The sequence below is a fragment of the Sceloporus undulatus genome, chromosome 6 (genome assembly GCF_019175285.1).
Source record: "Sceloporus undulatus isolate JIND9_A2432 ecotype Alabama chromosome 6, SceUnd_v1.1, whole genome shotgun sequence".
Classification (NCBI taxonomy): Eukaryota; Metazoa; Chordata; class Lepidosauria; order Squamata; family Phrynosomatidae; genus Sceloporus; species Sceloporus undulatus.
This window is the reverse complement of record NC_056527.1, coordinates 66,674,948-66,699,356: the sequence shown is the minus strand read 5'-3', so window position 1 is coordinate 66,699,356 and position 24,409 is coordinate 66,674,948. Positions and strand designations below refer to the sequence as shown.

General features: G+C 42.4%; 1 protein-coding gene across 1 annotated transcript in view; it reads left to right on the top strand.

The window, feature by feature from the left end:
* The first annotated feature begins 194 nt into the window (after nucleotides 1-194).
* The window catches only part of LANCL2 (LanC like 2), a 35,400-nt gene continuing 11,185 nt past the window's right edge, over nucleotides 195-24,409 (top strand). Inside the window, exons 1-5 of the mRNA XM_042473589.1 lie at nucleotides 195-803; nucleotides 10,508-10,726; nucleotides 13,921-13,973; nucleotides 21,438-21,585; nucleotides 23,079-23,225. Of these exons, the coding sequence (XP_042329523.1) occupies nucleotides 585-803; nucleotides 10,508-10,726; nucleotides 13,921-13,973; nucleotides 21,438-21,585; nucleotides 23,079-23,225 (786 nt within the window). The 5' untranslated portion in view covers nucleotides 195-584. The remainder of the gene's footprint in view (nucleotides 804-10,507; nucleotides 10,727-13,920; nucleotides 13,974-21,437; nucleotides 21,586-23,078; nucleotides 23,226-24,409) is intronic.

Sequence of the window (24,409 nt, the reverse complement as noted above, 5' to 3'; positions counted from 1 at the left end):
GATGTTTTGACGGGGAGTTCCTGCATGGCAGAACGGGGCTGGATTTGATGCCCTGATTCCTGGGGGGCATGGATGGAGGAGCCAGGGCAGGGAGCCTGATGCTGCTGCTGCTGAGGGCGGGAGTCCTCCTCCTCCTCCTCCTCCTCCTCGGGGCGGCCCTTGCTTCATCCTCTGCCGAAGAGGAGGAGGAGGAGGAGGGCTGAGCAGCAGCCGGGAAAGAGAGCAGCCGAAGAAGGAGAAGGAGGAGGAGGCGAGGGTCTCTCTCTGTCTCTGTCTGGTCTCCGAGGGCGATGGCGTTCCCTGAGGCCCGGAGGCCCGGGAGGAGGTGGCGCCTGCTGCTCTCCTGCCTCCTCTTGGGCTTCTCCTTCCCGCTCTTGGTGGCTCTGCTGGCGCTGCTCTGAGGAGGATGCGGCTCCGAAGGGGAAAGGAGAGGCCGAAATGAGCGCCAGGGAGGCGGCCTGGGCCTGAGGGCGAACGTAAGGAAGGAAGGGAGGCCTTGCCTCCGCCTTTTTGGCGCCAGAGCCGCGAAGGCAGCAGTAGGCGTTTTGTCCCTGGGCGGCCTCCGTCGAGGGTGTCGGAGGGCGATGGGCGAAGGCATGTCCAAGCGCCTGAAGCTGCAGCTGGGCGCCGAGGCCGAGATGGAGGAGAGGGCCTTCGCCAACCCTTTCCCCGACTACGCCCCGAAGCAGGCCTCCCACAGACCCCCCCCAGCAGCAGCAGCCACCGACTCGGCCCCCGACGGCGACGAGGAGGAGGAGGAGGAGCAGGGCGACTACGATCTCCCCTTCTACGGGGACGGAAAGGTGAGGGCGGCGGAGGCGTCCGCACGGGGGAGCCTTAACCCGGTTTGGATCCGCTTCGAGCGCCTTGGCTCAAGGCGAGGCGGGGATCATTCCTGGGAGCTGGAGGGAGGGAGGCCTCAGGACAGACTCCAGCTCCCAGAATCCCACTGCCTTGAAACAGAGCCAGAGCTATGGAATTCTGGGAGATTACTCTTTTATTGTCTTCCATTTATCAAGGGACTCAATAACCTGACCGTTGCTTTCTTCACATATATATTAATATATATATAATATATATATTATAGATTTAATGTTATCATTGGTTCGATTTCCCAGCTCGGCCCTAAACCCACGGGTCGACCTCCTTGGTCAGTCCACTCTCCTCAGCCTCAAGAAAAGCCAACCCTCCTCGGAGCAACTCCTGCAAGAAAACCCCGTGATAGATAAGGTTGTTGTGGGTTCATTCACGATCAGTTCAGGAATGAACTTGGGGCACTACAGTGTTTCCATCTCCTCCTACTCCCTCCTATATTAAAAAGAGTAGCAGTAAGTATCGTGCGGCCTTGGGAGGTTGACTAATATGGGGAGGTATGCCCTTCTCTGGCCTTGAGTGGTAAGGATTGGAATAGCAGCCGAATGAGGCGAGACATTCATTCATTTCATGGGGGGCAGCCTAACAGTGCAATCCTAGGCCTATCTAGTCAGAACTGAGGATCCAGTGAGTTTGTTGATGTAAAAGGGAGGAATGGAAGGAAGAAAGCATGTATGCAGCAGCGGGAAATGACCGGGATTTTATTCTATCATGAGCTTTCCATGGATATAAACCCCTTTCTGATACAATCAGGCCGGGAATAAGCCTGGAATTTGATGAGACTGGAGAAAAGAAGGTTAGAGGTGATAGGATCGCCTTTTAAATATTGAAAGGATTCATATTGAGGAGGGAGCAAGCTTGGTTTTTCTGCTGCTCCAGAGAACAGGACCCGGAACAAATGTTGATTCAAGCACTGTACAGAAAAAGATTCCCTCCCCCTCACATAGGGGGGAGACCTTCCTGACAGTCAGGGCTGTCGACAGTGAATCACTCCCTCGGAGGTGATAGAGTCCTCACGTCCTTTGGAGGTCGTTAAACAGAGGCTGGATGGCCATCCTGCCGGGGGATGCTTTGATTTGGATTTCCTGCAAGGCAGAAGGGGGTTGGCTGGGATGGCCCTTGGGTCTCTTCCAACTCTACGATTCTATGATTCTATCTATGATCATGCAGAAATCATGCATGGTTTCAGACGCAGTTTGAGATATAGTTGGGCCACAGATTGATAATGTTCAAACGTTACAAAAAGCAAGCCTTGATGGTGCCATTTTATATAAAGGGCACTGTTTTTACTGTGAGCCATGGTATTTAATTATAGGAAACGAGAGCTCCACAGACGGAGGTAGGTTTTTTGTGTAACCAACCCCATGGATACTAAGGACCCACTGGAAATCTTGTTTTGGAGAGGCTTCCAGATGAGATCCTTTATTCAGGGCGATGTTTAGTTGCATATAACTTTGATACCGTAAGTATGCTTGCATCCATGAGATTCTAATACATTTGGCGTGTGTCTTTTTCCGTTCAGTGTTAACTGTCCATCAGAAATGTGGCAACTGCTTTTATTCTTTTAAGTTACCGTAATTATAATACTGTCATGAGAAGGTTACTCTCTGAGGGTCGTTTAAGTTGGAAGCAACTTGAAGAACAGACAGCAACAATATCTGCTATGTTTTGTTTAATTTATACTAATGCAATTGTGTAGTGCAGTTTAGAACAGCCATAAATAGAACAGTAAGCATGTGTACAAGAATAAGGCTTATTGATATTAATGCTTATTGTATAAATACTGTAATAAACAAAATCTGGCAACAAAGGGTTGCTAATAAGCAGCAAAGCGAATCCTTCAGTTCCACTGTTTTAATATAGATGTCGACTGCTAGTGCCTAAATTACAAATGTTTAAAATGGTTGTGGGAAGAAAAAAGACATGGGCACTATTTGTGACTCCTTTTTGGGAAGGGAGGCCACTGAGAAAAAGCCCTCTCCTTTATTGATAAATAGGCCTTTCATCAGTTTGTAAGATAATAACTGAAGTAAAAAGACTAGGCTGAGGGGTGAAAGAGACCAGGCAAAATAAAGCAGCTTCTATCTAGCTGCTTTGAAGGTGGAGCGTTGAGATGATTCACGCCTCCAAAGAGCGTGGAACGGAAATGAACAACACTCTGGGCCCGAAAAAACCCCAGAGCAAAAGAAGCCGGTATACACTGGCTTAACTCAGAAATTGTGGCATCTTCACGCCTGCATATAACATTTGGAGCTACTGTGGCAGGGCTTGGCAGCAAAGCCAGAAAATGAAAGTGCAACACTCCAGTGGATGTAAGTACGGATTACGCCAGACAAAAACCAACAGTCCAACAGAGATGAGGAGGCAGGTAGGGGAGCCCTCTGTGGTTGTGCTTCGCCAATTATACTTGCACATCAATATCAGGCGGGCATTGATGTGCAGTTGTGTGGCTGACAAAAGGGCGCCCTGCAATGGGGGTGCATCTGGGGGGTGTGGAAGTATTTGAGGTTGTGACAGTGTTGTTTGTGCATGGTGCTCATGCATGGTGGGAGGCAACAAAGAAAATGAACAGTGGTTCATTGGGCCATGCGGTCGGCCATGCGTATTCAGGCCATGTTGGGAGTTGTGCTGTACGGACAGCAGGTTTCATGCCAGCTTTTGGGAAAGCATACTGACTTTTTTCCCCTGCCTTTCTCTCCAGCCCGGACCTTTCTCATTTATTAACCCTTTGACTTTCCCAAGGATTTTATGGAGATTGTAGTTTCATAAAGTGCTCAGGATTTTTGTTTGGACTCTCTGATCTCTTATTTTAGAACTAAACCTTACTGGGTTTAAAAGGGGACGTTCAGACTTGTGCTGGTTTTTCCTGACCTGAATTCAAGGGCAAATTCCCCTTAACCTGGATTTTCCAAGATTGAGTTTTTCCCCGTTTCTTTTCCAAAACACCGGGTTTTCTCAGGGTGCTGCCAATGGGAACTTGCTCCTGATCCCATTCTGGGCATCCAGAAGGGAAGGGTTAATGTGCAGGGGGCAGATCATGCCAACCCCTTTGCTCTCTCCCTGCCAGCAAATGCCATTGTTTTCCCTCTTGGCACTCGGTGAAAAAAGCAGCTTCAGGAGTGCAGTGGATTCAAACTTCCCATGCTTTGGAAAGTGGCCTCTTTATAGCATAGCCCAGCTTTTTTTTTTCTCTTCTGTCAGTGATTTAGGCCTGTTACAGACTGCCAAAATAAAGCTGCTTTGGGTCTCTTTGGAGGTATGCTATTTAAATGATGCATGAGTCCTAAGAGTCCGGAGGTCTCGCCAAAGCCACACTCCATTCCTAAGCACTGGAGCGCGGCTTTGGTGCAGCTTCCAGATTGTTTGGATGCATGCATCATTTAAACAGCATACCTCCAAAGAGACCTGAAGCAGCTTTATTTTGGCAGTCTGTAACAGGCCTTTGTCTCCTTATCTGCACCGATGTCTGATTCCCAGAGCTCACCAAAGCCAGGGAGGGGGTTCTCCTGGGAACATCATTAGACAGGGTTTGTGTTTTTTTAATTGACAGCTTATGCACTTATTTGCTATTGCATGGACACAGTAGTCAGCACCTTTAAATACGCTATCAGTATGACAAAGGTGTTCATGATTTGCTTGACATTTAAAAAAAAACACCTCTCAATGGGGTTGTGGGTTAGGGGTCATTTTTTTCCTCTTTCCCAAGAAATAAAACCACAACAGACTCTGCTCCCACATTGGTGCAGACTAAAGCTATTGCAGCCATATTATGTTGGTGAGAGGTCATATTATTATATGGCTGAGAGAGTGTGACTCGCGCCAAGACTAAACTATCCCAGGGTTTCTTACTAAGCATTGTTCTGAGGGGCTTGCCATTGCCATCCTCTGAAGCTGACGGGTGGCGAGGGGTTGGCCAAACAGTGTGACGTAGATGCACATTGTTTGATTGACAGTTTAAAAAAATAAGTACGATTGAAATGGTGGCTCCGTTTTGAAGCGATACAAATGGTAATATGAACTTCATCAGGGTTAAATTGCCATGGAGAGATTTGATGAGGGTAAACGTAGTGGGAACTTTGATTCAGTATTGGATCATCAAAACTCCCCAGATCTACTCGTCACAAAAACACTAGTGTGAATGCCCCCCTCATGGGTTTTCTATAGAGAAGGAATGGCTGCTAAACTAACTTAAGTCTGGAATATTGATATATCCAAGTGCCAGTATGCCCTAAATTAAACCTCTTGGTTTCATGATAGGAAAGCGATAGGGAAATGCTTTTAGTTGCATCTCAGAATTTCATGTTTCACCATGGCAGTCACCAGTGAGTAGCGCATCATCGAAACTTCAAGTGAATGATGTGGAGGCACACAACAACAACATATGGCCAACATTGGTACCCCTGGATAGGTTTCCTAATTTTTGAAGTTACTTTGATAGTTGCAGGCTTGTGGCTTCAGTACATGGTGGAAGGGGGGGGGGGGACCTGCTACCCAGGAAACAGGTATTCTCACTCTAGACCCTTCTAAAATTCCCTGAACTAGACAGGGTTACTGCATGGCGGCAACCTATTCTGGAAGCATCATGAAGCACAATGCATTTGTTACAAGGCCACAGAGTATGGTTCTCTCAGTAGCCAAGCCATTATCACTAATCCATGCTGACTCTTCTCCCTCTTCCAAATCCTCTGACCCAAGAGGAGAGGGGGGGGGGCTCTGTGCCTGTGAGATCTTTAATGGCCTTTGGAGACTCATACGGTTTTTGATTGCTTTCCAAACCAACACATTATGAGGATGCTCCCTCCTCACCAAAGTCATGTGGCCCTGTCAGAAGACTCCAGAGAGGTGAGGGACTGAGGAAGGGGAAATTCTTGTACCATGGTACAAGAACTTCTTCCTGTCTCTGTATCTCACCTCTCTTGACTCACTGTGTCCAGCTACAAGAACTCCGTGTGCCAAACCCTGTCTCATCAAATGCTCAAAAAGGACATTTGTGCTTCTGGGCATCCTGATTTAGAGTTTAATAGGGTTTAAATTAGCACTTAGTCCAAGGACAGTGAGCAAATGGAGGCCTGGCATTTGTTTCCTCTCTTCCCCCATCTGTGGATCTGTTCTGGATTTTGACCCACCCACTCCACTCCAGTTGAGGCCCATGGTATGCTTAGTAACTCAGTCTTAAATCGACATGAAAGAGAAATGCTGCTCTTTGTTTATTTTAAGCTGTTGCTCACATAACTGGAGCAACATCAGCAGAGAACCCAATATTTTGACAGCCTTAATCTGAGAACCAATATTATGACAGGTGACTACAGAACTTATTCAAAAGCTGTCTTCAGACCTCTAGGTGGGGGAGGGAACCAAGGAATGAGTTGAGGTGTTGATATTAACTGTTAATGGACTGTTTGTATGTGCCCTGACATATTTGTGGATTTTACTGCATGTTTCATGTAATTAAAGTTTATTTTAAACTCTTGACTGATTCCCTGGGAGCCCTGGTACTGATGGTACTTAATGGTAATGGTACTAATGGTACTTAATGACAAAGGTTCACCAGTTAGTGGAGATAATTAGGACATCTTCGGATGATTTAGTGGTGTTTAGTTGTCCAGTGTCTTCTGTTGGGTATTGCTGATGCCTGGGAAAGGTACTTATGGTTATCTTTTAAATTATGAACATGATTTTAAGTATGCCAGTTTAAGCATGGACTGTGTGGCAAAAAGCTTTCACTGTTTCTGAAGCAGGATGTGAATGTCATTGATCAGGAGATGAGATCAAGAATTTTTACGTGCCGCTTTATATTGTTAATTATTTTGCATTTGCATACTGCCTGGGAGTTGATGGATATACAGTTGTCCCTCCATATTCGCTAGGGTTAGGGGAACAAGACCCCCGTGAATATGGAAAAACCGCAAATAACAAAAACACTGTTTTTACCTGAGAAGACACCTCTCTAGGAATCCTCCAGTGCAACTCGGTGGTCAATGTCCAACATACACTGACCATAGAATGGGACTAGAGTAGCTACAAATGGTCTTTCGGTGCAACGTTTAGTTAAAGTTGACCACAGAGTTGCACTGGAGGGCCTAGACAGTCCTAGAGAGAACATATTAATGAAATCCGTGAATAATCAAATCCGCAAATATCAAAGCCGCAAATATGGAGGGATGACTGTATATGTGATACATAGAGGGATAGCTATGTAATGTCATCCAATTTCTGCCTTAAAATCAGTCCACAAAATAGATTAATCTGAAAGATGGTAATTGGTCGTAGATCATCTACTGAACTCCATAGCTGAGCATGGAAGTAAACCTTAATCCACCCCTGTTGCAATATCCACCATACTAGTTCTTCAGTCTGGCATGGTCGGAGGTGTTTAGTAGACCCCAGAGATGAACAACCTTCCAGTTTTGCAGTGAATCATAGTGTATGCTTGTTGTGTTAGGAAATGACATGTATGTAACCACAAGATAGAGCTGTAGCGGAACCTATTACAGTTCCAGTGGCAGTTAACAGTTGACACTTGCATTATGGAATGTTGATGCTGTCAGTCCTTCAGAGAGAGAGTGTCAGTTATGACAGTTGGTATTAGAGTAACTGTCTCTCTGTTTTTATTGTTATGGTTGTTTGGTTGGCAAAGTAACTTATTTATTAAAGTAACTTATTTATTAAAGCCCTTGTGTAGAGTGAAGGCTTGAAGTGCTCTTGTCGTTATTTCTCAAGCTGGAAGTTTAAGGCCGTTTGCAGTGGTGAAGGAATATTTTTCTTCTTGGTCTGAATACCTTTGCAGACATCTCTTCAGATTCCTTCTCCCTGGCATCCTGTCAACGTGGTTCAACTCTGTAGGTGGTCATGGTGGACACAGCACATCTTTCCATGCCCTAACATGTTGATCATCTGATCACTCATGGAAAGTAGCAGTTGCTTCCTGACAACCAGCATGATTACTTTTTCTTTGAGTCCAGAAATGTAAAATGGATGATTAAGAGCTGATTGCTATCTGATGGGGTAAACATTTTAGTACTGTTACATCTGGGGACTTATTTGTTCTGCTTTACTTTTTAGGTTTTTAGGTTTTAAAACAATTTTCTAGTATTATTAATATCTCTGTTATATATTTTACCAGTGTTTGTCCTAATTACCAGCTGTGCTTTAAATAAAATAAAGGGATTATCCAATGAAGGCAGAATTAGTTCTTTGTAAATCTAAATACTTCTGTGTACTGGGGAAGTGAAGCTCAAGCTGGGAAAGGTGCCTTACCCGAACATTTTAGAGCAATGGTTCCCAACCTGTGGGTCGGGACCCCTTTGGGGGTAGAATGACCTTTTCATGGGGGTCACCTAAGACCATTGGAAAACACCTATTTAATTACAGTTATGAAGTAGCAACGAAAATAATTTCATGGGTTTGGGTCACCACAACATGAGGAACTGTATTAAAGGGTCGCGGCATTAGGAAGGTTGGAAACCACTGTTTTAGAGGGTCTGCCCTTTATTTGGATAGCTCCATTGTAACAGTCATCTTGTGAGAAGATCCCATTGAACACAGTGGAACTTACTTCTCAGTTGATGTGTGCCAAATATAACCATTAGTCACCCTTTGTATTCTTATAGATCTTATCTTCTATTAAAACCTGATGGATAATCAAACTAAACTTTGGTTTAAGTTAATACAACAGTCACATAAACCAAAAAATTTCACCTTGTTATCAATTCCCATTCAGCTCTGGCCCAGCCAAATGGTCTGTAAAGCCAGCTTTGTGGGGGAAATAGCTTTCCAGTAGTGCCAGACTGATAAAGACAGTCCTTCGGGGAGAAACAGTCCATGTTGTATAGCATGATCTGATGCTATTTGTTTATTTATATTTATACTGTATTCCACTTTTCTGTAAAACAACCAAACGATGTGGAGCAAAACACAGTACAACACTATTAGAACCAACAGAAATCTTAGAACATTAAACACAACAATAAAATATCGAAAAAATGTTTTTTAATTTTTAAACACATTTGTAAGTAAAAACCAACACCTTAAATGGAGCCCAGAAAGCAACCGTCAACCATTGTAAGCCTTTCGATATTGGAGAGAGGTACCATATATACTCAACTATAAGTCAACCTTATGTATAAGTTGAGGGCAAGTTTTGAGGCCAAAATTATGGATAGGTCGAGTGTAAAATTTAGAGGCTGCTTCAGTGTGTGTATGTGAGGAGAAAGAGGGAAGCTGGCTTCGGTCAGCCTTCACTCTGGAGACAGGAAACCTGTGGGTGGTAGATGGACTGTTAAACAAACAGCTATTAATCAATCACCAAGAACTCTATCTGCTTGGCTCAGGACAGAAAGAAACTGCATGAGGAAATCTGAAAGAGCTGCTATCACATTACCATACTGACCCATAAATAAGTCAACCTGGGATTTTGGGGTCAATTTTTGGGCATAAATTTTTAGACTTATAGACAAGTATAGGGGAATTCCCATATCATGTGCTAGTAAGCAGCCACATTTTGTGCGAACTTGCCATTCCAGCTGGTCTTCAAGGGTAGACGTTCATACAATGAACTATAATACAGCTTGAGTATCCCTTATCCAGAATTCTCAAATCCAGAATTGGCCAAAATCCAAAGTTATTCACTTGGGTAGCTGAGAGAGTGATGCTTTTCTGGTTCAGTGTACACAAACTTTGTTTCATGCAGAAAATTATTTAAAATATTGTGTAATAAAATTACCTTCAGGATATGTGCGTAAAGTGTATACAAAACATAAATGAAGTTCATATTTTGACATGGTCAGGTCGCATCTCTATGATATCTCAGTATATATATGCAAATACTCCAAGATCTGAATAACTCCAAAATCCAAAAGTTTTCTGATCCCAAGCATTTTGGCTAAGAGATACTCAGACTAACGTCCAATAAGAAACTAACGTCTTAAAACAGAAATAAAGGATGAGAATGGATTCCAGTGAGTGAGATATGCACCACAGCCTGATCTCCTGCTGTGCAGCTCAGGGCTAGGATGCAGTTCTAGGCCTCATCCTGCTGCCATTGTTCGGGTCTTGAAGCTGTTGAAAGTATTGGCTGCAATTCTGTGTCTCACTCAACCACTGTGACTTCTCCAGCTGGTACTTTTTATTGACACCCTGCCCCTGTGCTCTCTTTAGTCTCTTCCCTCTCTTGAATTGAATTGTTTCTCTTCCCCACCCCTTGACAAAATATTATCTCCCGAATTTCCTATGGCAGCTCTTGAGCAACAGAAATCCATGAAAGCTGGGGGGTGGAGTTGGCAATGCGTACAGCTTTCATAAAGTGAATGTGTATTTATCGATTCATACAAATGTCTATACGTTCATTCTAGCCACTTACAACTATACATTTGATCAGGATTTAAGAGGATTCCTGCACCTGGGTCCACATAAGCAGTGAACACAGGTATATGGAGATTCTCACAGACTTTTGAACATCTGTATATGGAGTGTGAATACATGTACAGTGGAATGTACTAGCATCCTTAGTATGTAATATTAATGACATGTCTCTCACATTTGGTTCCTACTCAATTTATGAATGACTTCCAGTGTTTCTGTACTCTCTCCTACCCTGCTTAATCTCTTTCCTAAAATTTGTCCTTCTTGTCTGCAGATCAACTCATATTTCAACAAGAAGGTCACGACTAAAATTAAAGACCTGTTGCAGCAAATGGAAGAAGGGCTAAAGACGGCAGATCCTCACGATTGCTCTACATATACTGGTTGGACAGGTAAGGTTTATTTGACAGTAATCATGGAGATGGATTGGTTCATTGGAGATACTTCACTTTTTTGTCTTCAAGTGCTGGATTCTAGGTTAAGGCTTGATTACCACTGATATTGCTGTACATTTATTCTTAATGTTTTATGCTGCTTTTTTGTGAAGCCATATCACGGGACCTATTTAATGTTAGGAGTTTTATTCCAACAGTGTTCACACCTCTGTATCAAATAAATGTAAAGTGCATAATTTAAACCCCTTAAATTATGCAGCTGGCCTTCCTCATTCAGAAAAAAATCCTCCCCAAGCTTTATTTATTTATCTATTTGCAGTATTTATACCCCGCTCTTCAGCCCTAAAGGCTCTCAGAGCATCTTACAGATAGTTATTCAGACGGTTCCCTACCCTCAGGTTTACAATCTGAAAAGACATGACACAAAAGGAGAAGGGAATGGTGCTGGGGAAGGGGATCGAGTCCAGTGGTTCTTCTCCCCCTCTGAACCGTGGACCATGACAGATGGATTAGAGGAAGGGTCCTTCTTCTTGCTCTGGCTAGGCCTGATAGTGTTGGGCCTGCCTTTTCACTCCCTCCCAGGCCAGATGATGACAGATAGCGTGGAGAGAGGACTGTTCTTCTTTAGGAAGAAGCTTCTGTTTAACCTGGTTATGAGAAAGATGTAATATAGCCTGTTGACATTTGGCACATATCAGTGAGGATATGAATCTTGAAATAACTTTTACCATTATTTGTATATTTACTTTCAACTGATGCTTATAAAGTAGTCTGTATTTTTTTTTTTAAAATATCTGTTGCTTTAGACCTCTTGTTGTGGCTATGTGGACTATCTATTAGAATAAATAATTAATAGTAGTAGAACATTCAGCATAGTGAAATATGCAAAAAGAGAGAGAGAGAGAGATTGTATATACATTATTTTCAGAATTTATAGCAAGTTAGAGAATGTTGTGAGGAGGAGTTGCACGTAATTTGTTCCACCTGATTACAAGCTCCTTTTGTTATTACAAGTTGTTTATTTGTAATATTGTAAAAATTATTACACAGCCCTGGATACCTCTTGTGTAATGCCCTTGCTCATTCCATACTGTCCATATGGCATATCGTAATCCAGTATCGCAGTGTGCTCTTCATGACACTGCTTTTTTATGGTGGTGGGATTGCCTGCTGCTGTGAGGTAAGAAGCTAGGCTGATAATAGCACTGCTGCTGTTAGGGTCGCCCATATGCTACTGTTAGGGTCACCCATGCACATAAGGAGGAACGAATAAATATTTTTGAATCTATAGTTTATTGCATGCCATGAAGCTGTGGACAAGTCTATATAGGGATCACCAAACGCAATGTTCAAACACAAATCAAAGAACACAAGAGACACTGCAGATTGGGTCAGCCAGAAAAATCAGCCGTAGCAGAAGACATTATAAACTATCTTGGGCATAAAATGCTATTTGAAAACACTGAAATTCTGGACCATGCCAACAACTATCAGGTCAGAAGGCACAGGAAAACCATTACAATCGACAAACAGCTAGACAACTTCAACAGCAAAGAAGAAACCCTAAGAGTAAACAAAGTTTGGCTACCAGTCCTGAAAAACACCAAAATTAAGACCTAGCAAGTGCAGATGACAACCACCCGTGGTCAGGGGTTTTCCCAACAGACAACGGATCACTAAATATACATCCTGAGGTTTTGCCATTCAACAACAAACCAACACACAGATTAACATGTCAAATCACTTCCTCTCAACCAAGGGTCACACAGTATATATACTCCACTCACTTCCATGCCAACATTATCTGAAAATGCCAACCAAAGATGTTGGCGAAACATCAAGAATAAACTCTTCCAGAACACAGCCACATAGCCCGAAAAACCCACAAAAAAACCTGGATGCTGGCCATGAAAGCCTTTGACTTCACAAGAATAATCTTATTACAGGTTTATTTATTTCTTCATGTTTAATTAATCCGCTGCTTGAAATAAAAGCAAAATAGTCTCTGCCCTCAGGCTTGCAAATTAAAATACATGTATCCATGATACAAAATGAAAAGGAAAGGAGGAGGAAAGAGAAAAACAAGAAAACTCAGGAATCACTCTCACAAAGATTTTGCAATGACTTCCTGCGATGGAAACAGTTCAGGGAGAGGAAGAGCCTGCTGGAGCTGGTTTCTCAAGAGAGGCAATGCAGTACTGTTTTCCTTCCCTCCCTTTACTGAAGCCTGGTGCAACGGCTGTGGCTGGGTGGCACTAGAAGGAAAAAAGAGTCACATAGACTTGGCAGAGTCAGTGGGCTTCATGCCTTTCAGCTTTCTTTAAGGGTTAGTCCCTTAAAAGAGTTAAATCTGAAATAAGGTGGCCCACATTCAGTTATTGAAGTGGAAGATCAGTGTTTTTCCACTGTTCCGTATTAGTGACTCTTGAAAGTATTTGGAGTGTTTTAGACAGATGGATCTGTAGGAGAGGTGACAAAAAATTGGCATTTGTGTTTAGCTTGTTTTAAAAATCTAAAAATAAGGACAGCTTTGTAGTGCTGAATGGTGTGTGTGTGTTGTTGCCTCTCACTTGCTGTTTCTTTGGAAATGGAATGGAACAAAAATATGCAGCCAGGATTAAAGAATTCATTGTTAACTCTCTCTAGTTAAAGCACTGTAAAACAAATCAGCCTTTCACTTTGAATAACAAGGAAGGCGAATGAGTAATATTAGTCCCTAGGTTTTTTGTGGGGTTATCAGGCTATGTGGCCATGTTCTAGAAGAGTTTATTCCTGACGTTTCACCAGCATCTGTGGGTGACATCTTCAGAGAATGCTTGCCTGGAAAGGAGTTGTGTGACATGGGAAGGCAGGAGTGATTTGCATGTGGATTGTTCTGTTGCTAATGGCAGACCTCAGGGTGGGAGGGTAAAGTAAACCTTGTTTACTTAAGGGTTTCCTCTTTCCTGTTGAAATTGTCCAGGTGTTTATGGATTTCAATGGCTTCCCTTTGCATCCTGATATGGTAGTTGTTGGCATGGTCCAGAATTTCAGTGTTTTCAAACAGTATTCTATGTCCAGGATGGTTTGCAACATGTTCTGCTACTGCTGATTTTTCTGGCTGACCCAGTCTGCAGTGTCTCTCGTGTTTCTTGATTCTTGTTTGCACACTGTGTTTGGTGGTCCCTATGTAGACTTGTCCGCAGCTTCATGGTATGGAGTAAACTCCTGCGGCTGTGAGAGGGTCTCTCTGGTCCTTGGCTGAGCGAAGCATTTGCTGGATTTTCTTCATCAATTTGTAAACCATTTGAAGGTTGTGTTTCCTCACCAGTTTCCGTATTCTGTCATTGACTCCTTTGATGTAAGGTAAAAATACCTTCCCTTTTGGTGGTTGCTTGTCTTCCCTCCTCTGGGTTTTTCTGGGCCTGGCAGCCCTTCTGATGTCAGAGCTGGAGTAACCCTTAGCCTGTAGAGCCCAGTCTAGGTACTTCAGTTCATCTTCCAAGAAGTGGGATTCACACATCCGTTTTGCCTGGTCTGCCAGTGTTTTTAAAAAGTTCCTAGGCTTTGCTCAAGAATGCTTGCATATGAGTCTAAAACATTTTTAAAAGTATATGATGTGGGTGTGTGTTAGGCATTCAGTATGTATCCATATATACTTTAAGGTCTCCTCATGTTTGTATGTCCCTTCCTTGGAGAAACTCAGAATAGAGCAGGGGGTGGCTATTGTAAAGTAGAATAGACTCAAAGATAGTTGGCTTGGCCAAGACAACTCAGTGATCATGGGTGATGTGGGATTTGAACTACATCTCTTTGGTGAAGGTCTAGAGTGCTTTATACTCAATACATGGGCTGTCTGATCCTTAAGAAAATGTTCTGGTGTTAAAAATTACATTTCAATAGATAAAGTGATTCAACAAGAGAGCAATATTTCCTTATACTGTAGTAACTTTCTTCTGTAACAGAAAATGGGAAATAATTACTGTTGGACACTACTCCCAAAGAGAGAGAAGGAGCAAAAGGTGCATGAAGGTTTTTATATAAACAGTCAGAATCCAGAATGTAGTACAATATGTTTCTTTTGATTTGTTTAGCGCATTGGAATTGATGTGCTCCATGCACCTTATGAGACCAGAAATGTAGTTCAGGTATAATGTGGCCAGTGCTAAAGATGTTTTCCTCTAATTTCATGAGAACAGTTGCTTATGTCAGCCACATACTTTCTAACATGTTGAACTGAAGGGTAGAATCATCACCAGTCCATTGTGAGAATGAATGGCAGCAGCCTAAATTAGGGAACTGGGTGGATAATTGCAATATAACAGATCTCTGTAGCTGCACAAGCAGACAGCATAATTGGCAAGGGAACAGCGTGGAACATATGAAGAGCTGGTTTCCTGCAGTGTGGGCATATAAGCATCCCAGCAGTTCTCGCTATCTTTGACTGGAGAACATGGCAAGCTTGGGTCTGAACGTTCATTAGATTGTGCAACATAAAGAGTGGACCTTTGAGTATTACTTTTTAAAATGTAAATCTTTAAAATGGCAAAATCTTAATTTTGTAATTTAAGGCCCTTATCCAGAACTAATCTTTCAGTATTACTTACAAGAAAGTGTTCCCGTGTACTTACGTTGTTGTTGTTGTTGTTTTGCATTTTCATTGTTCTTACATAGTTCCTTTTGGGGGGGGAAAGGTCACTTGAAAAAGTAAGAAACATCCCCAAAAACGTGGGGAGAGAATCCCCTTAAAATGTCTCAAAGAAATATTTTTCATCCCTCAAAAGAAATGGGAAAAGTGAACACACTGTCCACCCCACTCGTTCGTATGTGTGTGTTGGTAGTTAATAATAATTAATAAATCTATGGTTCTGCATCACAGAGAGGTGCAATATATTTGTATCAGATCTTCATATGTTTCTATGGGATGGATAACATGTAATTCTCCAGGTATTGTTGGACAACAAGTTTTATCTGTGTGTGTTATGAGTGATAGGAAGTGTAGCATTGTGCAGTTGTTTGTCACATACAGTAGATGGAATATAAATGTTTTCAAATAAATTATTAACTTGATTTCCCCCCTCCCTTTAACATGGGGACTGATGCTGCACACATTTTTAGCCCAAACCTTTATTCATGACATTTATATATCTATGCCACTCAGTGACTGACATGTGTGAACTGACTCCACAGAACAGTTTGTTTGCAATGGTAATAGATGATATAACATTGTTGTGCCGTCTGTCTCGTGTAGTGGCCATGTGACACTGTAGTCACCAAACGATCAATATTCTAAATTGACCAGGACATGAAAGAGTTTTAAAAGCTGTATGTGCACTGAATTGCATTGATTGCACTAAGCTTATTGAGCCACAGTGTGGATTCAAAGAGATGTAGCCTTAGGTGCTATTCACTGGACCGAACCCCCCAATCAATGCAATCACACTCATATCAAAGGGTTACCTCTCTGAAGCAGATGCTGGAAAGGGGCTGCAAAGATTTAGAGGAGAGAGCTGTATATCACCTGGCCTGCACTTCACCTCCCAAGTTGGCCTATTGCTTCTGGTGTGGCCAAGAAACTGCCCTAGGCATCATCAGTATGTGAAGGAAGATCTGCATGCTATTCCAGTCAGCTTTTGTAGGAATGGGGAGCACTGTCTTGTTCTTAGCTTCAAAAACAGAATGTCTTAAACTGGTAGATTTGTCCTGAGTTGGGAACAGTATATGCTTGTAGTCCTCTTGTGCACATTGCCTTAAAGATTCATGTGCAATGAGGGAAGCAGATGAAGCACCAGAGATGTTTCACATACTGTAGAGATGAAGTACCAGATATTTTCATGTACAGATAAAGTAGCAGTGAATGCTAATTTACCGTATATATTCAACTAGAATCGGTATCATGTATAAGTCAAGGGCAGTTTTAGGGCCAAAATTATGGATTTTGCCAGGACCCGTGTAGTCAAAGGTAAAAATTGGAGGCTCTCTCAGTGTGGTATGTGCGTGCCCAGCAAAAGAGACTCAATTGGGCTTTTTGCTTAATTACAGCACGCCCCTCGGCTTACACGGGGATCCGCCGGACCCCCCCCCCCCCCACAAACCGAATTCCGTGCATGCTCAAGCCCCATTGGAATGAATGGGCCTCATGCATGCGGTGGAGTGGCACACACCATGGGGGCGTGCCCCATTCATTCCAATGGGATGGTGCTATTTGCACCCCGCGCGCAGCTCTACACAGTTTTGAGTGTATACTCAAATCCGCATATAGCGGTGCCTGTTGTAGACATGGGTGCACTGTAGTTTCAACTTTGCTTGTTCTTCACTGCTCAGACAGTGGGAGGAGAGAGACTCTGTTTGTTTAAAAGCAGTTAATCACCAGGACTCTTCGTGCTTGGCAAAAGAGAAAAACTGCTCTGCTGTCTGCATGGGGAAATCTGAAAGAGCTGCTATCACATTACCATACTGACCCATAAAATAAATTGACCTGGGATTTTGGTTTAATTTTGGGCATAAATTTCTCAATTTATAGATGTGTATATATGGTAAAATGTTCTCAGCAGGATACATTTTTGTCAGCTCATGCTCTAAAAGAGCACCTGGGACCTGCTCTTACAGAGACAAATTTAAAAGATGCGGTAGAAAAACAAGGTAGCTTCCAGATACCTTACTTGCTCTTCCATTAGTCACTTGCCCTCTTCACGTTACAACTAGTATTTATGCCAGCACGGCTGGCTGCACATAGGTATACATACTTTATACCTAGCTTGAGGGGAATGCCTGTTCCATATGCTTTATGGTTGTGATGTGGCAGGGGGTTGGGATGATACCAAAATCACATGGCCAAGGGAAAGAGAATGCCAAAACTCAAGCCCATTAAAGTGCAGACATGTATACATTTATTATATAGTATTGTTATCTAAGCACTTGAATGTTTGTCAGCAGCATGTATATTTGGACCAGGCTGATCACAATTGCTGGACATGACCCCAAGACTGGTTATGCCCAAAACTGGCCTAGAAGCACCATTTGTTTTTTTCTAAGGTTGGAACCAGGCTTGCCTTTATTTTATGGAAGAAACAGATCCAGAGGAGGCTTGCAGGTGGTAAAGTGAGGAAGCACATATCTGCAGACTCCCACATTCCCATGCCATTCCAAAAGATCACCTAACCCTCTGGAACAACTTTTCAAGGGGTTGCAAAAAAGGAGGGATTGGTGAAAATCAGCTCTACCCATGGCCTCCACTGGAGTGTTCGGAAATGGGGCTCCATCTTGGGAAGTCTGGGAAATAGATGTGATAAAAAGTCTCCTGTTCTAGTTTGCAGTTAGTGTTTCAGAGTTCTGAAAATGTTAACAGTTATTGATAAAGATTTAAAGTAATAACAAAAACAATAAATTCTCCTTATTGGATACAGAGGAAATGGGAGAACAACATATTTATTTTGTCTTCCGTATGGAACTGCAGGTAGCCTCTTGTACCTCAGCTTCACCGTGTGAAAAGGAACAAAGTCACCTCCAGCATCCCTGGATTATGGAACGAATACTTCGGAATATGAAATGGCAGAACGGGTACTGTTCCTCTGTGGTGATGCTGGGACCTTTGGCCGTGGGAACAGTGGTGTACCAAAACTGAAAAACACACTGAATCCAAGGACTGTGTAACAAGTGAGTGCTTATTTTGCTTGCGATAGATGCTGTTGGACAGGCTTGGCTCTTGGATAAATAGCTTTCGGGCAAAGTGTACTTTCAAGTTATCCATCAATCAACTGAACAGCCTATTTTTAAAATTACAATGCATGATGTTTAATGTATTTCACAGCTTATGGTGTTTGAGTGATATCATCTCAAAATATGTTCTACTGAGTTCTATCTAGATCAATGATAGTAGACTGATTGATTGAAAAAGAAATATGCTTCAAAGGTAATTGATTAAACTTTATTTTTATCATTAATATCCAACAACCTGTAGAGCAGGGCTAGAAATTGTACAGCCCTCAGATCTTGTTGGAATACATTCCAAACAGTTTTAATCATCATATCCAGTGGGGAAGGAGGCGGGGAGTTGCAGTCAGCATTTGGGGGGCTAAGCGATTTCCAACCCCAACTACAGAGCTTTGAAAAAAAAGAAAAAAAGACTTACTGCTTTGCTTCAGTCTCACTCACTGCAAACAGTATAGTTAACAAATCCCAAATCACTGAGCTTAGTTTGTTACCCTCTGTTCTTTGAGTAATGCCCAGAGAGAGCACCCAACTTGCCCATCTCTTAGCCAGGCCTGATTATAAGTCTACTAAACATTCTTTGGTGTTGGCATGAGTTCCAGCGCAGTGGAGTATTGTTTTCTGTATGCAGAAGGACCCAGTTTTAATTCCTGGCATCTCCATAGTAGAGCTGGATTCCTTATCTAAAACCTCCAGAAGTTGTTGCCAGTTAGTTTATACAGTACTGAGTTTAGATTATCATATGGCATGATTTTTTACATGGCTTATAACATATGAATATTTATGTTATAGTAGTTATAGCTAATGTCAGAGGCAGTGTATTGTAGTGATTTGGGCATTAGATTCAAATCCAAGTCACCCATGGGTTTGAAAACTCACTGGATGACCGTGGCAAGTCATATTCCTCTCAGCCTTAGAGGAAGACAAAAGCAAGCCCCCTCTGAACAAAGCTTGCCCAGAAGTCACACAACAACAACAACATCTGTTGTTATTATGTACCTGCAGTGAACAAGGTTTTTTTTTTCCAGATGTGGGTGCCAAAATGGTGTAGGAGTTATGCAGGCCTCCAGCAGTTATTGGATTACACATCCCAAGAGCCCTTAGCCATCATTGTAAGTTGTGGGAGAGCCAGTGAGGGGGAGTGGTTTGATTGTAGAATAGGCTCCTGGAGACCAGAGTTTGAATCCTCTCTGGCCATGGAAGCCCAATGGGTGACTTGGGCAAATCACACTCTCTCAGTCGAAGGCAACAGCAAAACCTTCTGAACAAATTTGCCAAGAAATTTCGTGAAGGGTCTCCATAAATCAGAATGACTTGAAGATACACAACAATAACATCAACGACAAGTGGAATTTGCATTCCAGCAGTAGCTGAAGAGCTCACATTTGCACTCCTAGTTTAAGCCATCTAATAATTAAACCCTGATTCTGATTGGAAGTTGATGGCTTGTTTTAAGTGCAAAATGGCTCCCAAAAATGTTTGCAAACCTTGATTGTGGTTTCTGTTGGACAGAAAAAAATTTGGAGGTTAAAGCATCAGTTAGTACCATGTTTTTGTGCTAGTTTGTGACTTCATAATCTGGGTATTGTAATCTCAGTCATTGCAGCCTTCCCCAAACAAGAGATAAAAGGACAATCAGTCGAATGACAACAGCAGAATGAATTATCTGGCAGTGGTATATCCCTTGCAAATCAATGAGAATGGGTGAAAGGGAGGTCACTTCAGCAGAATGATTAAAAGCCCTGAGGTAGCAAAAGTACCTACAAGCAAAGTGAGCCACCACACAAGGTTAATAAATTCGGACACGATTAGGTGCCTGTGGATGGTAAATACACTTTCCCCCTACAGCATGAACGAACTCTATCCAGCTGGCTCTGTTTTGCTTCCTGTAATATTCATCCTTGACTTTAAAAAAAATGGATCCAGATGTTTCGGAATGGCTTCCTATCACTTCCCTGCTTTGGAACTGAGAACAGTGACCTTTGATGGATAACTGCCAAGAGCCTCCCATTTGTATTCTGTGCTGTTGCTGTACCTGTTAGCATTCTGCCAACATCTCTCCCTGACTCTGATATTGCAGATTAGCTCTCGAGGACTCAGCCTACAGCCATTCCAGTGCAGTTTATATTTAGAAATTTAATCAATCTCCTCCTAACCCACACTCTCTGTGAGATTAATCTCTGTCGCATCACTTTTGATAGGAATATTTCCATTTTAGATGGAATTCCATTCTCTACTGAGAAGAGTCAGGAGGGAGCTTTTCAGATTTGCATGCAGCTGGACTGTTTTGTACAGGGGAAAGAAAAGTACACTAAAATATAGCTAACATTGTTTAATGTTAGTTATTATTAACATCGTTTAACTAAAAATAAGTTCTGCTGGAATTACTTGGGCTGACTTCCAAAGGAATGATCTACCATCCATCAAGAAGTCTGTTTGGAGGTTGATCAGTATGTGCATCTGAATCTTTCTCCCTTTATCTCTCTTCCACTTTTGAGCAGTCCTTTCCAACATCCAGGACTCGTGTGTTATCAGCCACTTTTGAAAATTAAAATTTAGCAGTTTACAATGAGGCTAAGGGGGGAAAAAACTTAATGAATTTATTCACATAGAATATATATCCACACTGCAGAAATAAAGTAGTTTGACCCCACTTTAACTGTCATGATGCCATCCTGTGAAACCTTGGGATTTGTACTTTAGTGAGATAATCAGCCTGGTCTGTCAGAGAGCATATTTATTTCATGTAGATGAGTGTAAGAGATATCTTAGGTTGAATTAGTCTTGCAAAGTGGTTTTCCAATTTTCCTCCCCGACAACCTGTTTTTCCATATCATCTGACCACATAAATTACTGCATTGGTCACTTTTGGCACCCTTGCAGCTGAAAGTAAGGGAACTAATTCTCTTCCACTCATGAAAAGCTTTACCACCTTGATGGCAGTGTTTTGTTTTTGTTTTTTTCCTCATTATGGCAACCAAGTGTGTTTGTGTTAACAAGTCTTTGCAGGAAAATAACCTTGCTTTCCTTCCCCCAACTGCTCTTGGCTGATATCTTCTAATGAAGGAGAGCTAGACTGAGAGACAGGTCAATTCTTTCTCCCCTTTTGTCTTGCCTCAGACTTTTACAACTCCAGAGAATAGTCCTCGCCACAGATTCTGACCTTCCAGATGAGCTGCTTTATGGAAGAGCTGGTTACCTGTATGCCTTGCTTTATTTGAATACTGAAATTGGTCCTGAGACAGTACCACAGTCTATTGTCAAAGAGGTAAGGGAAATCATGCTTCCAGAATTTCCTGTTCTTGAATAGCAGGGTGTTCCAGAGGATTAGCCCCCATACAGAAAAGACCTGGCCTTGTCATTAGGCAGGAGATTTGGACTATGCTGTTTGGGTGGTAAAAAGGATCTTGAGGGATTATATAACTCATACGCCAAAACAACATGGCTGACTTCTGCACACTATACAAATATAGCACTATGTTTCCACTTTAACTGCCAAGGTTCCATTTTATGGAATCCTGGGATATGCAGTTCAGATCTCCAGTGCCTCACCAAACTACAAGTCCGAAGACTTCATAGGATTCAGCCTTGGCAGTTAAAGGGGAAATCATAGTGTTATATTGATGTAGGATGAAAGAGCTTTTGACTTTGCTGCCTCAGGCAGCAAAATGTCTTTGGTTAGCCCTTCAACATGTGGGGAGAGAATGCTGGGCACAACGACTTTCAATTATTCTCACGTTTTATCTCAATTTATCATTTCCCATACATTGGCAGCTTAGATAATAGAAAACTGTCTCCTACTCTGCTGAGCTGCCTTGCTTTTTTCAGATATTATTTTGGCCGGCCTGCATTTTCCTCAGCATTTCCCTCATTCTTGTGCTTATCCAGGACCAATGGAAAGCATGAAATCTTGTCCCAGTATATAATGGTAGGCATATGGTAAGACCATGGGAGTGTGTGCTGTACTTGATTTTTTCCCTTTCAAGAGAGAAATAGGGGAGCAAATACAGGTAGAAGAGGGAGAGTGTTTAGCATTAAAGGAACTATGTATAAACAAAAACAAAGTATCTACATAGTGCACAGGTATTGCCACAGAAAGTTCATATCTGCAAAGCAAGGGGAGTATACTCAATAATTATAAAATATATTTTTAAAATACTGTATACATGAGAGAATAGTGACATTAATGGTGTCACAAACAATGCCCCATGATTGCCCTACAACACCTGTACAAGTCCAGAGCTTTGGAAAAGTTACTTTTTGACCCAGATGGCCAAAATGTCCATGCTGCATACGAGTCCTGGGAGCTGTAGTCCTTGCCGTCAAAACCTTTCCTCGGCTCTAGTATAACTACATTTTACACTTTCACTATTGCTATAAATCTGTTTATGAATGGGCAATACTGTATACATTTTGCCAGCAAGAAGTTCTTGATTTTCATAGAAAATATGACATGTCAACAGGAATGCTACCTGAAAAAATCCTTGATCTTCTTGCAACCAAGGATTATCTCTGAGAGGACAGTTGCAGCAAGAGCGATTTCGACTGATTTCCATGAAGACATAATTGTTACAGTTGGGGGAAAAATAGTTTTAAGATACACTTCTATATGCATGGATCTTCTGTGTTTTTGTGTGTGAGAAAGAGAGAGAGATTTCTTTATGTTCCTCATAAGAATGACTTGACCACAGATTATGCTGTCCAGATGTGAGGAATTTTCTCAGAATAATTGGTTATCTACTGTCTTTCTGTCCACATTAGGTAGTAGATTCTATCATTGAATCAGGTAAAAACCTCTCCAGAGAAGAACGAAAGAATGAACGCTGCCCACTGTTGTATCAGTGGCACAAAAAGCAGTATGTTGGTGCAGCCCATGGCATGTCTGGGATCTACTATATGCTGATGCAGGTAATACTTCATGGTATATGTTTGTCAGAGTTTGGGAAATCTAGTCTGGCTCTCTGTTCATTTTGTTTTTATACTATGGCTCCCAGATTCTCCCCCAAATTGTAACTTTTGCAAGATGTTCAGTTTGTTGCCCAAGTAACACTAAATTAATGGTTAAGCTGGGACTGTCTTCTCTGTTGGCCTTTCCAGACCCATGATCTCTCTCTCTGTCTCTGCCTCAACCTCACTACTAGCAAGCAGTGCTTCACTGAAAGTGCCTGGGGCACAAGCCCATCTGAAAGTCTCTATCACTGAAATTGGAGCCACTGTTCCAGTGAGTGGCTTCTAGTTGGGGAATCTTCAGTAGTGAAGGAAAGATCCTCTGCATGGGTCCGCAACCAATTGTCTTAATGTAGGTGACCACCACTGCTCAGTGATTGAGCACATGGTTTGGTTAAAGAACATCCCCAGGTGTTTTTAACTAAATCCCTGATGTCTCCACTTAAAGAAAAATAAAGTAGCTGGTGATAAGAAGGACCTCTACCTGAGATCCTTGCGAACCATGGGCAAATAATATAACTGGTATAGTGTTTCTTTTGCCCTTGCTACCTCCTGACTGCATGCCAAATAGATAGACTCAATCAGAGAGATCATGAGCCTGAATTTGCAGGACCTAAGCAGAGCAGTGAAGGATAGGGGGTCTTGGAGATGTCTCATCCACAAGATCATCATGTGTTGGGGTTGTTTCGGAGGCAGTTAACAACAACAAACTTACTGTCTTCTGGAGCTCAGGATTAGATTCAAACAGGGGTCTGGAGTGGAGTCCTAGGAAGCTCTGGCTCAAACAAAATTTATCCTGGCTTCCTCTCCCTATCTCCATTGCTGCTGCTGCTGCAATCCACTGTGGTCCAAGAAAGTGGAATTTGGAAAGGGCACATAGTGTCCTAGTCAGAATGGATACAGAAGTAAGGGTAGAAGGTATATTAAATTCCACATGTAGCAGAATAGATAAGAGGAGAAAGTAACTTTCCTGTCTTCTTCAGTAGGCCTGGTACAGATGGGCGCTTTGTGCCAGCCTGGGACTGACATTACGGTTAAGTAGGGCTGGGTGTCCGCATGCACCCAGCCCTACTATTGGGCTCAGATGTCATGATTGCAGGTGAACACTCCAACGGTGCCCCACACGTGGCATAAAAAGAACCCGT